The sequence below is a fragment of the Epinephelus moara genome, chromosome 1 (genome assembly GCF_006386435.1).
Source record: "Epinephelus moara isolate mb chromosome 1, YSFRI_EMoa_1.0, whole genome shotgun sequence".
Classification (NCBI taxonomy): Eukaryota; Metazoa; Chordata; class Actinopteri; order Perciformes; family Serranidae; genus Epinephelus; species Epinephelus moara.
Genome location: NC_065506.1, coordinates 4,933,488 through 4,947,119, shown reverse-complemented (window position 1 = coordinate 4,947,119; position 13,632 = coordinate 4,933,488). Strand labels below are relative to the sequence as shown.

The following is a 13,632-nucleotide window of genomic DNA, read 5'->3' as shown; positions in this document are numbered from 1 at the left end:
GCTCATGAATGCCTACAGCGAATATGAGCATATATTTCATTAAAAAAAAGTAACAGCGCTAAAGCTGCCAAGGAGAGAGAGACAGCATGGGAGAAAACTGCTGCCCGAGTCAACGTGTAAGTTTGAATGCACTAGTCCATTAATTTAACATTAACCACACTTAATTAAAATCATAGCATACAGGTGAAAAAGTGGTGGAGTGGTTTTGAATAAAAATTGATTTTCATATGTGCAATCTCACAGGGGAAAAACGCATTTGGAAGCAGCTTAAAATTAAATATAAGCCCCTTTTACACTGCCAGATTTTCCGCGAATGTTGGCAAGCTGCAAGCGTTTAGACAAACAGAGCCGGATTGGCGAGTTGATCCAAGGTGCCCAATTTTCCGCCTCGTAGGGTAGTCATATTGGTGGAACCCTTTTAGTTTAAACCGACCACAATGGGAGGGGCTGTTGATGACGCTGCACGTGCAAGCCACTGGCGGTGGATAAACAGGAAGCAGCTGATAGCAGGAATTAGCGAGCAGCTAGTAGCAAGAGGGAAATGCAAACCTGACAGACACTGTAAAGATGAGCAACTGAGGAGACATGGAATTGCGCGCCCTCCTTGCCCTCGCAAACGAAGAGGCCATTAACCGTCAGATGACGGGGACAGTGAAGGACGGGCCGACTTACGACAGAATCGCCGAAGGACTGACCAGCCGCGGCTTCGCTCCTACGTCATTGGTTACGTCACACGCTGAGCTACACGTTTTGTTACTTGCTCACACCCCCCATTGCCCCGAAAGGGCGCATTCTGTATAAACAAAAGTAGGTAGGCGCCATTTTGCCGCACTCCCCAGTTTTGTTTTACTGCCAATGCTGAAAAAAGACTGATTGGGCTTTCCTGCAAATTTGCACAATTAGGTAAATGATTGAGTCTAATGAAAAACGGTACGGTTCAAACAGATATTCATTGGGGAATGACAGCACATCTAAACGCGTTCTGAAAATCCTCTCCCGGCAGAAGGCATTGCGACTTACCTCTCTTTCTGGAACTGAAAACCCAGAGTTTCCCTCATTTCAGGGTTAACATACTCAGAGTTTTCACTAAACCAGCTTCCTGGAATACCCCCCTGATGCCTGGTGGTGGGTGCTTAACTTATCTCCTCCTACATAAGCAAACTATTTTTAATTTTTACTGGAAAAAAGATCCTCCCTCTCCCTTTCTATGTAGATGATGCAATGTGGATGGCTATCAAGATAGTGGCGCATTCAGATGCAGTGGTTTTGCTGCCACTATAGTCCCTGTCCCCAAGAAAATATACATCAGCAGCCTCAATGACTTCAGACCAGTACCTCTCACCCCCACTCTGATGAAGTGCTTCGAGAGGCTGATTCTGAAGCACATCAAGGCTGCACTGCCACCCACCCTGGACCAGCACCAGTTCACCTATAGGGAAAATATGTCAACAGAGGACACCATAAAGAAAGTCCTTCATGCTGCACTGTCTCATCTGGAACATCCTGGAACATCTGTGAGGCTGCTGTTTTTGGACTTAAGCTCCGCATTTAATATAATCATCCCCAGCAGAATGGAGACCAAGCTTAAATGCTTACCTTAGCGGCTGGAAATATTCCCATTATTTTGATTTTGTCAGGAGGAAAGATGACAAGAACACTGTTGCTGCAGGTGGTTAGATTAAAACTCTTTCCACTGCAAACAACACGTCCCCAAACCCCCGGTCTGAAACACCACAGCTACTACAGCCGACAACACAACAACGTGAAGCTCCAGGAAATACACCCTACAAAAGGTGAGCCCTCCGCAGCCATGGAAGTTAACTGTAGCCCTACACTGGCTGAACTGTATTTTAATCGTGGATAGCTGCAGGCTACAAAGTAGCAATGAAGCTTGTGGCTGGATATGTAGTGGATGAAATGTTGATTCACGAGTGTCTCTCCATCTATCGTTCAGAGTCTTGGGGAAAATACCAGTCACAGGCAACAGAAAACCCCCAGGTAAATAGAAGCTATCTAGCCTTAGCTACACTTACCGGTGATTACCCTGACATTCACATGGAGGCACACATCTCAATTTTGGGGAGATACGCAATTACCAAGTTTATGGGATGTAACAGAAAAGTAATAGAACAAGTAGTTCAACAAACTACTGTTGGCAGGGAGTAAAAAGTAAAGTAATGTAATTACTTTTGAAAAGAATAACGAGTAATGAGTAATCTATTACATTTCAAGAGTAACGAGCCCAACACTGGCGAGCAACACGTCACCTGCAGCAGGCTGGTGTACAGCCACAGCTCGCTGACTGCAGTTAATGCTGGATATACAAATGTTACAACCAAACCCTTCTTCACTTCCCTGGAGTCAATGAGCAGGAGAAGTGCTACTCTGCCATTGCAACTTGAAGTGTGTAAGTTTGCAATCAGAGCTTACAATGCTGGTTACGGTACCACCGATGAAATACTTCCCATTATTATAACCATGTTGATTAAAGCAAGTGACCTGCTTGGAAATGAATGCATCCACTTTGTGTATATCACTGTGTTTTTCTTAATGTACTTCGCAGTGTTTCTGACCACGAGTAGACGTATTTTTTTCAGGGGTGGATTTAGTGATTTTGGGGCCCAAGCCAAATGCAATCTTGCTTTACTTTTCACTCTTTCTCTAACCGGAAATGTTGGTAGGCTATAAGCAGTGGTAGAAGAGGTGCTCAAAACTTTTTTCTTAAGTAAAGTGAAGGCTGAAAGGGAGTAGCCTAATTATCAGGAAATTTTGCTTAAAATTACATCATGCTTAAATGATGTAATTTGCTTAAAATTGCATCATTTTTTTGCTTAAAAAACATCATTTCAAGGTGGAGATTCAATTCTATTATAATCCTGGACAGTTAAAGAGGTAACAGATAGCATCTTTTCCTAAATATATATCATTATGAAAATAATGTGGGTTGCACAGGGTAGTGGCCACAGTAAAATCAGACTATCAGCATTTACATAGGTTACTTAGTGGCTCTGCAGTCTTTGTAATAAGGTTCTGCCACTGGGGGCGAAATTTCACGGAAAAAATCTGCTTTACAGCAGGAAACACGTCATTTATTGCGAAACTGGTCGGTCAGCCAATCAGGGACTGGAGCTGGTCCTTATGAGGAGTTGGGCATGAGATAGTTGAGTCATGAGCACAATGGCAGACGGACAAAGTTTGGGAACAAATAAAAAACGGCCTAGCAAAAGAAAACGAGCTCCTCTGTGAGTGATAAAAGAAGAGGGAAAACAAGAGTAAACCTCAGTCAGGCGTTCAAGAGATGGAGGGAGCTCCGTGACCAAAGAGGCTTCAAAACTGATGTCCAGCTAGCTTTCTTTCTAATGGATCAGTAAGTAACACGGCTAAATGTTAGCTAGACGAGAGCCGATTGTACTGGGTAGCAAGTGTTGGTCGGCTGACATCCTCGTTGCCATTCTACAGCAGCCCTCGGACAGTGATACCCCCCTCCCTTCCTTCTGTTCTCTTCTCACGGAGACAGCTATCGACGGACATTGCCAAGCTAAGTTACGCCCAGCTAAGTCAACACTGGACTTTTCATTAAACTTCATAGACTGAAGAGCATCAAAATCCGTTAACGTTAGTCCACACAGCTCTCCCAAGCTGGCCTGGAGAGCAGGGAGATCATGTCGGTCACTGGCCATAAATGTGAGGGCAGCCTTCGCAGCTACTGGGCACCCAGCATCTCAGACCAGGAGAAGTCGAATAAAATCCTCTCCTCCGCTCCCATTTGTCTGGTGAACGCCTCTCCTCTGTCAATACACTCTGCCAGCAATTTAATAATATTGATGCCAGTTGTAACATTTGAATGTTTTAGTAGTAAGCCATGTTCTAAGCCGGTGACCATTGAAAAATAACTCAGCTGCGTGTCGGGGTTCCATTCCCCTGTCGGGAGTTATTTTTCAACAGTCACCGGCTCACTATACATTATCCCTTACGTGTCTACTGTTGTTTGTACTGATACTGTATATATTGGTATAATTTACTGCGAGTTGTTTGTACTGGTACTGTGCATTCTGGTATAATTATTTGCATTACGATTTGTTTTTTCTTCAGTTAAATCTGATAATTGTTGCTCGGTCTCTTTACTCATTTATTTAGTATAGTGTCTACACACCTTCTCATTCTACATATACATAGAGGTATACTGGTGGTTTTACAGCCTACATTTGACTGATTATCTCTGATCCCCACAGTCAGTTTGGTTGTTGCGACAGTGCGATGCAACACCACTGACGCTAGGTGGCGCCAGGCTAAAAAAAAACGAATCCTATCTGTTGCCTCTTTAAATGAATAAAAACATGTCAAATTTTAAATGTTATATTTTGTGAATAAAATTTGTACCTGCAATATAACCAGTAACATGCATATGTAAGATATTTGTAGCACAATATTTTACACAGTACACAGTAAGTTGTATACTGTCAAACTGCGTATCTTTTATGGGCTTTGGGGGCCATTTGTTTGTTAGCTCACTGTACAATGTGTTAGAATAGCAGCAATTTAATATTTTTCATATCTAAACATCATCACAAATCTACAGCTGTTTGGGACCCAGGTGTACTACAGGACCCAAAGAAGTTTAGTGTCGAGAGTGAAATTGTTTGAGTGGTTCTGGGGAAAGCTGCAAGCAGCAATACCACAGGCCCAGCATTCAGCTTGTTCCAAACAGGCATGTTTTAAATAGACACTGCACTAGTTAATTTTAACTAGCTTACTGCCAGGGGTGGGTAAATACATGGTACAAGTAGCACACGAGTAAAAAGGTCATTTTTTAAGGAATGAGTACTCACCACGTCCTGTAGCCTACTTCTACTTTACTCGAGTATATTTTTTGAGTCAACAATCTGCTTTTTACTTCACCATAATTGCTAAATACCTTAGTTACAGCTAGTCTGCTCCAAAAAATCTTAACAAAGCATGATGAAGTGCTTGAGAAAAGAGTCGGTGTGCTGTGCTAATTATTGTCTCATTTGTGCTCGGATGAACTGTAAATACATTCAATGAAGTGCCATATTGCCGTTATCCAAACTACTGTCGCTACAATTTTTTTTACTAAGGTTATGGATTAACTTTAAGTCCAACTATTAAATGCAATGAAAAAATTGAGAGGGGTGGAGGAAAGGATTGGAGAATAAAGTGAGGAGAGGAGAGGAGAGGAGAGGAGAGGAGAGGAGAGGAGAGGAGAGGAGAGGAGAGGAGAGGAGGATGCACTTAGCCTGATTCTTGCAAATGAATATAGGCCTACTTTGCCTTACTTTAAGGACTGTGTTATTTCATCTGTTTAGTATTGCAAAAATCCTGTCTCCTGTCAAATCCTGCAGTAAAATTGGTCCACGCATGTTACCTCTAGGGTGGATTATTGCAATGCCTTACTAACAGGTGGCTCTAACAAGTCTTTAAAAATTCTCCTGCCGATTCAGAATGTGGTGTACTGTGCATGTGTACTGATGGTAACTAAGAAAATAGATCATATTTCTTCTCATATTTTTCTGTTTTAGCTTCTCTGCATTGGCTCCCTGTAAAATCCTTCTCCTCACTTACAAAGCTTTAAATGGTCAGGCTCCGTCATATCTTAGAGAGCTCAGAGTGCCATATTATCCCACCAGATTACTGTGCTCTAAGAATGCAGGGTTACTCGTGGTTCCTAAAGTCTTCAAAAGTACTTGTGAGGATCCTCTTCCCTTGAGCCATCTTCCTGTTTTGGTCAGGGAGGCAGACACCGTCTCCACATTTAAGAGTCGACTTAAGACTTTCCTCTTAGACAAAGCTTATAGTTAGGGCTGGCTCAGGCTTGTTTTGGACCAGCCCCTTGTCAGGCTGACTTAGGCCTAGTCTGCCGGGGGACCTCCTATAATACACTGAGCTCCTCTGTCCTTCTCTCCCTCTCTCTCTCTCTCTGATTCTGAAAAGATGTTTTTTTTTCATTTATTAACATTCATGCCCTATTACTGCATGTCACTAACTTGGCTTCTTCTCTGGAGGCTTTGTGCTCCACTGCATTCGCAGGTTCCCTTAAATTGTGGCTATGCATGGATCGTGGGTCATGTTTTCGCTGCTGCCGTGGTCCTGCCTGATGCCTACTACCACAGCTTATTATTAGTCATACTTCTACTATTATTATACACGTAATTTTTATTGTCACATACATATACTATCATTTATTAATATATACATGTAATGTACTACCAAAATACTATGATTATTATCATATTATTGCTAAAATTAAGTTATTGTAGCTTTTGTCATTACGGTTTGCCGTGCATCTCTCTCTGTCTCTCTCTCTCTCTCTCTCAATGTATCATTTTGTCATATGGATCACTGTAAATATATTATGATATAGAAACCCTATGGTACTGGCAGATGGAAACCTCCCAGCTGAATGCACTTTGTATTTGCACCAGCCCTTTGCATTTGTCTTTGATTGCAGGGATTTGCAATTTTAGATGGAAGGTTTCAGGTAACTTTGCAAAACAGGCTCAACCAGTCTAATGTTTACCAAGCTAAATCTACTAAGTGTCCTTTAGCATGCAATGAAAGCTAAACACCTGCGGTTATCTGAAAATATGTTGCTTGAGGCAACGTAATGATCCACTTCACCTGTCTATGTAAGACTAAAGTTCACATACTGAAAGGGAAACAAAGAGCTCATTCTCATCTAATAATCAGCATCTTCTTATCTTTACTGATGTGCTGAAAAATCAAAACAAAGAGGGTAGATTTAAAGATACTTACACATGGGTTTCTTTGCTGCAAATGGCTGGAATATGCCTCAGTTACTGATAATAATTACTGACAGTTTTGAACTATCGCTCTAAATAAAAATAAACTGAAACTATCAAGTCTCACTCTTTTAATCTGCTCTGGGTCTTTCAAACCATGATGCCACACATGATTATGATTACAGTCACCTGCTAGCAGTCATCTGAGATCATCACAGTACCATGAATAAAAATGAGAACTGATGCTGGACAAACTAAAAACGGTCAAGCTGAAACTGTATGCATGTGATGAAGACTGAGCTGCAAAAAAGCAGCTCTTGCATATGAAGCTGTAGCACACATGACATGAATAAGTAATCAAAGTTTGGGCGATGCCAGTCAGACGGGTTTGTGTGGGGCAGGAATGCTGAGAGAGAGAGAGAGACACACACACACACACACACACACACACACACACACACATTGGACCAGTTTGTTCTGCTATATCTGAATATAGTTGTTGTTCAAGGAGCCATATTTGTAATTGATTCAGCAGTTTTTCTTGTTTTGTTGTTTTGTTTTTGTTTGTTTATTAAAAGAAAAACCATAGCTGACACCAGAATTGGATTTGTGCAAACTAGTCAAATTTATGGCATGTAATTAAAGTGGATATAATACATATAATCTTATGAGTTCACAGTCAACCCGAGGCTTGCACTACGAAGGATTCGAAGTTAGTGAGGTAACTTCAGGGTTAACTCTGGGTATTCAGTACTACAAAGCTGGTTCTCTTTTTAGTGAGATAAATCACTATGGCAACTTATGCTGAACAGCAGTCGGTCCCCATTGTTGACGCTGGTGGCATCAGGGGGAAACGTAAGTTAGGGTGACGGAAGATGATGATGCATGTAACAGGCTGAAGTTGACACGACATCCCAGGACATGTGAGAATGTGTTATCACATTGTGGTGTTCAGTTCATTATAAGAGGAATTTAAAGTTGTCTTGGAACCAGTGACGAAATGCCATACATCAATCAGTCTAATGCATGTGACTGTATTCACTGTTTAAATAGATACAGCGTCGCTGAATGTAACTGTACTATCATTTACAGAGAGATACTTAATTGTATCATTTCATCGTAAAAATATAAAAATAACTGAAGTTGCATCATTGAGGCACTAAAGAACAAAGGAGAAAAGGTAAAATTAAATGAGGAATGTGTACTTGCTCATTGCTGACAATTTGCAAACATTTGTAATAGTTGAATTACTTAAACTACTAAAGAAGTTACTGAAAGAGGTAAAATGAAAGTGCTGAAGAAATGCTTCTGTTCACTGTAAGTGTAGGCATTGAATGAAGCTGAAATGTCAATTAAAGTGGAAGTGCTAAATCTCCAACCTTCAAGAATAGCCACCTTAACGTGGTGGAGGGGTTTGCGTGTCCCGTGATCCTGGGAGCTGTGTTGTCTGGGGCTAATAGCCCCTGGTAGGGTCTCCCAAGGCAAAGTGGTCCCAGGGGAGGGGCCAGACTAAGAGCGGTTCAAAAAGACCTCAATGACATGGCACATTTGGGGAACAAGTACCTTGCCTAATATGAGGACACAGGGGCCCCCCTCTGGAGCCAGACCTAGTGGGGTAGCTCGCCGGCGAGCGCCTGGTGGCCGGGCCTTGGGCCCTGGGGCACAGTCGTGCTCAGCCCGAATGAGTAACATGGGGCTGCCACCCTGTGGGCCTGCCACCTGCAGGGACTGGAATCTGGGTCAGGTGCATTGTGTGCTGGGTGGCAGGCAGGGGTGGGGCCCTGGGCGTGCTGATTACCAGCATCGCCGACTGGCTCTGGGGATATGGAATGTCACCTCTCTGGTGGGGCAGGAGCTGGAGCTGGTGCGGGAGGTGGAGCAGTACCAACCAGATATAGATGGCTCACCTCCACACACAGCACTCGTTCTGGAACCAAACTCCTGGAGAGGGGCTGGGCAGTCGCTCACAAGTCCCCGGCTGAGTGCTGTGGTATTTAATGACCAGTCAACCTGTACTAATGCATTACATCATCAGTCATAGTGTGTGCACACAATGTTTAAATGGCCATAGTTAGTAGCAGTACACTTGCCTCTGTAACAGATGTCGCTGAGAATTAAGTGCTTTTTTAACTCCGTTACACCTCCATCCATTCACATGTTGGTCGGTAATGAAGAGTGTCCCGGTGGTGGTCCGTAGCCTCTGTTCAGTTTGTTGATCTTGTTGATAGCCTAGCTGGCGCTGTCCTCATTGTCCCACATTGTCCAAACGATCCGACTCAAACACAGAAATCCTGCGATGACATCCAATCGATCAGCTGTTATCGTGAACAGCTATCCCAGTGAGTTCCATCATGCAAGTTTTTTCACTTAGAGCCTTTCAATAAAAAAGCTTACATTTTATAGCCTGTCTGGCTATGAGTAATGCAAATGGCCCAACTCGAGGGGTGGCACCAAGCATGCATTTGAAAATATCACTGCACGCAATTGGATAACACTACGACCAATCAGAACAATACACGGGGTGACGTACCCAGAGTGCTACCAGCGGAGCTAACTGGTAGATTAGACTCTTGCCGTATCCAGTCGGCAAAAACGTCCTTCTTGCAAAGGAAAGACTCGAGCGCCGTCTTCTGTTCCTCTTTTAGAGAAAAAGGAATGTCTAACTTATTCATTGTAGCTGCTAAAGCTGTTTCAAACAACTGGGGCCAGTTGTTCAAAGGTAATCTGATCGGATTTTGGTTATCGGATTGGATCAAATCTTGAAAATGGGTTGTTCAAAAGGGAAAGAAGGATTCTGAAATCGGATTAGATCACGGAATCCAATCCTAGTTTTAATCTGGATCAAACCTTCAGTTTGTGTTGTTCAAAACGTTTCAGTAGGATTTGGATAACTTTGATCCAAAAAAACAGGATTATCCTGATCCCAACAGGGGGTAGGATTTCAAGGTGGATTTCAGGAAGAAAATGTAGTAAAACTTTAAAATTGGTCAAATAATACATTTGTATCATTTAGTGTATATACTTTTATTTATATTTTGCACTTGACTTGTTTAACCGTTACAGTGATAAAGTAAATAAAGTAGACATAGGCTACCAAATAAGCCTTTCAGTATAGTAAAGTCAAAATAAAATAAAAATGATCTTGTGAAAACAATGAAACCGTGAAACAATCCCCCCAAACAGATTTCAATAACAAACAAAAATATATTAAATGTTTCTGTCATCACTGTATATTCATTTCAAAGAAACAATCATCAGAGATGAAACTGTCAAAAATAATGTCTAACAATTGCATCCCTGACTACACGTCCAGTCAGTCCCTCATTCTGACAGAACGCCAGAGGTTGGTCTGGTTCTTCAACAGGCTCAGGTGCATCATAAACACCATCACAGAGAGGGACATTGCGCCTGGTAGCGATGTTGTGCAGGACAATACACGCAAGTATTATGTTGCATGCTCCCTGTGGTTCCACTCGCAAGTAGTTAAGGCATGCAAAGCGTCTCTTCAGAACTCCATTTAAACGCTCAATTGCACATCTTGTTTTGCAATGAGCAGTGTTGAAGCGTGCCTGCGCAGGTGTGGTTGCTACAAGAAAAGGAGTCATCAGCCATGGTAGGAGTGGATAGGCACTGTCTCCTAATATTATGCCATCCAGTCGGTTGGTTTGGAGCTCTCTGTATAAAGCACTCTCTCTCAGGATACGTGCATCATGAACAGACCCAGGCCACTTCACGACACAGTTTGTGATGATGAGGTCAGCGTCGCCCACAAGTTGGATGTTGATGCTGCGCCTCCCCTTTCGGTTGATGTACTCCCAATCCCTCTCATGAGGTGCTTGGATATGCACATGAGTGCAGTCAATAACCCCAATAGTATTGGGCATGTTCCCCAAAAGAAAAAACTTGTGCTTGGTCTGGGCAATCTGGTCATCCTTTGGAAGTGAAACAAATTGATTGACCAGGCTGGCCAATGCAATTGACACAGCTTTCACTACATCACTCACAGTTGATTTGTCCACTCCCATATTGTCACCAACAACTTGGTAGAAAGTCCCAGATGCATAGAAGCGCAGACCAATGAGGACCTGTTCTTCCACAGACAGACTGTGACTCCTTCGGGTTCTCCGTTGAAGCTTTGGCCTGACAAGGTCTGCAATGTACTTAATATCAGCATTCCCAAAGCGAAAGCGAGCATACAGTTCTTCAGTGGTGTATTGCTCCAGTGGTTTTGCACGCTCAACATATACCCTTTGACGATATCCCCTTCCACCAAAATGGTGGTAGCGATGGACAATACCTGCCATGTCAGTGCCTCTCTCTGAGAAAGGCTGAATATAAGATGGCTGTCAAATACCCACCCACTCATTAGCTGATGTGCTTTGGCTTGTGTTCAATTAAATCAATCATGCTCAAGGCCTATAAATACTATGTTCACTACAACAGATGAGGTGGAACCATGGACTCAAAAGGACCTAATTTCACTGTTGCAGAAACCCATGCACTGCTGGAGGGTGTTAAGTGCCATTATGCCTCAACAGTAGGAAGCTCTGTTGCAAGTGGAATGGTGACTAACAAAAGGAAGAAAGACATTTGGGTTGAAATCACCCAGAATGTTAATGCAATGGGGTCTGGCCAGAAGAGGACCTTGGAGCAAGTTAAATTCAGATGGAAGAATCTGAGGGCCAGAGCAACAAAGGACCTTGCTGAAGCAAAAAACACCCAAACGGGCAACAAACCCTTTAAGAAAGGTGAATACACGGATGTGGTTCTGGACATTATTGGAGGTGAGAACTCTAAAGCTCTGCACGGGATTCAAGGTGTTGTAGGGGATGGTGAGCCTACGATTGTAGAGGAAAGTGAGCCAGTTCCTCCTAATGCAGAGGAAACATTCATTCTGGATCTCAGCACTATTTCTGAAGAACAACCTGGATCCTCACTGGTAGAGCCAGCAGTCACAGGAGCTCAGAAAAGAGGCTTGAAGCGTCCTTTGCCAAATAATAATAATGATGCCTATGAATTACTTCTCAAACGAGAAACTGAAAGAGCAGAAGCACAGATACTCCTGGCAGAGGAACAAATCAAGCTGACCAAGCTGCAGCAAACCAAAGTGAAACTTCAGATCCGCCTCCTAAAAGCACGGCTTGAAAATGCTGGAACCCTGAACATTCTTTATTTTGTAACTATTGGACATTTAGCCTTTTTATTTAAGACGTTTTCAAAATATCCACAATGTATTTGTTAATGTATATTTGTTTTGTATTTGTTGTGGCTCAGATGAGGGGTCATAAAAGAAATTATGAATGGAAGTGGATGTTTGTTATTTTTGTGTTTTGTCTCAAAATAAAAAACACTTAGAGTGACCCCATGTTGGCTCTTCTACCTGTTGTTGTTTACATAGCTGTAGCCCACATTGTGATATGTTGTCCCATTTAGAACACTGGTAATCCGGATTTGGTAATCTTGAAAACTGGGTATCTGGACCAGGTTGATCCAATCCAATGTTGCTTTGAAAAACCGGCATAAAAGTAAGACGGATTACCTGATCCTGGGTAGCAAAAAATGGGATTTCCAAATCCGGATAATTTTGATCCAGATTAAATGTTTTGAACAACTGGCCCCTGGTGTTCATCCGTAGCCGTCTTGCAATGTTTACTGACTGATTCCGGACTTCGTCGTCGCAGCGCTGTCGTCATCTGTTTAGCTCGCCTCTGGCCCGCCTATATCACATACACTGATGTGATTGGTGCTGCTTGGCTCCAACAGCATGGGAAATGAGCATCATTACTGATTGCCAGAGTGACTTGCTGAGCAAATTCAAATTGTGCTCTCGCGAGAACTCTGGATTTCCAGGGTATACATTTTAGGCCTCTGAGGGGCAAACAGGGAGAACTTGTCCGGACATGTGTTCTGAGCAAAAACAATAAACCAATGTCCAATTCGTCAGGTTTCTTTGAGTGTAGTGACCCATTTATTTTAACATGCACTCACCTTCACACAGGTAAAACATTGTATGTCCATACTTCATCTCAAGTAAATTTCCACTTAACAGTTTCAGAGTCCATCACTGGTAAGTGTCCATTCAACAGTTCAGTGTCGGTCAAAGGTAACCCAGTGAGCACAAACCAGGATTTCTAGTTGAAAAGTGGTTGATATTCAGTCTGTGACCGTGCCGTCTAAGACCTCTTTCCACCCTCTTTTCAACCAGCTAAAATGTGGTTACATCATCAACATGTCAAAATTACAAGTCTGTTTAATTATTTTGATAATTTGTTAAGTTGTAGAGACAGAGAAAAGAGAGAGAGAGACATATATATATATATATATATAATATATATATATCTCTTACAATATAATAACTAAACTCTGTCTGTGGGTGTGTGTGTATTGACTTGGTCAATCCATGTGAAATTTGGCACAGTGGTAGAGGGTCATGGGAGGATGCGAATGAAGCAATATTACATCAATTGGCCAAAGGGGGGCGCTATAGCAACCGATTGAAATTGCAAACTTTGAATGGGCCTATCTCATGCCCCGTATGTCATAGAGACATGAAACTTTGCACAGAGATGCCTCTCCTCATGAGGAGGCATCACAAACTCATAACTGCCGGTATATAGATTTTCCCGCCATTTTGAATTTTTTGAAAAACACTTCAAATCGATCTCTTCCTAGGAAATTTGACCGATCTGCATGAAACTTGGTGAACATAATCTCGGGACCAATATCTAAAGTTCCCTCTTGGCAAAAGTTGGAAAACTTACTAAAACTGAGCTTCTATAAGGCAATGAATATCGCGGAGGGCGTGGCTCATCACATAAAGGTGTATAACATCTCAAGGGTTTCACCGATCACCACGCAACTTTGTAGGCATATG

General features: G+C 42.5%; 1 protein-coding gene across 1 annotated transcript; it reads right to left on the bottom strand.

Annotated features, from left to right (window-relative positions):
• Positions 1 to 10,027: 10,027 nt before the first annotated feature.
• LOC126393606 (putative nuclease HARBI1) lies at positions 10,028 to 11,062 on the bottom strand. Its single transcript, XM_050049841.1, has one exon. It carries the CDS (start codon positions 11,060 to 11,062, stop codon positions 10,028 to 10,030), a length of 1,035 nt encoding a protein of 344 aa, XP_049905798.1.
• Between the last annotated feature and the right edge of the window lie 2,570 nt (positions 11,063 to 13,632).

Coding starts and splice junctions, on each gene's coding strand:
- LOC126393606 (XM_050049841.1), bottom strand. CDS start 11,062: ATGGCAGGTATTGTCCATCGCTACCACCATTTTGGTGGAAGGGGATAT.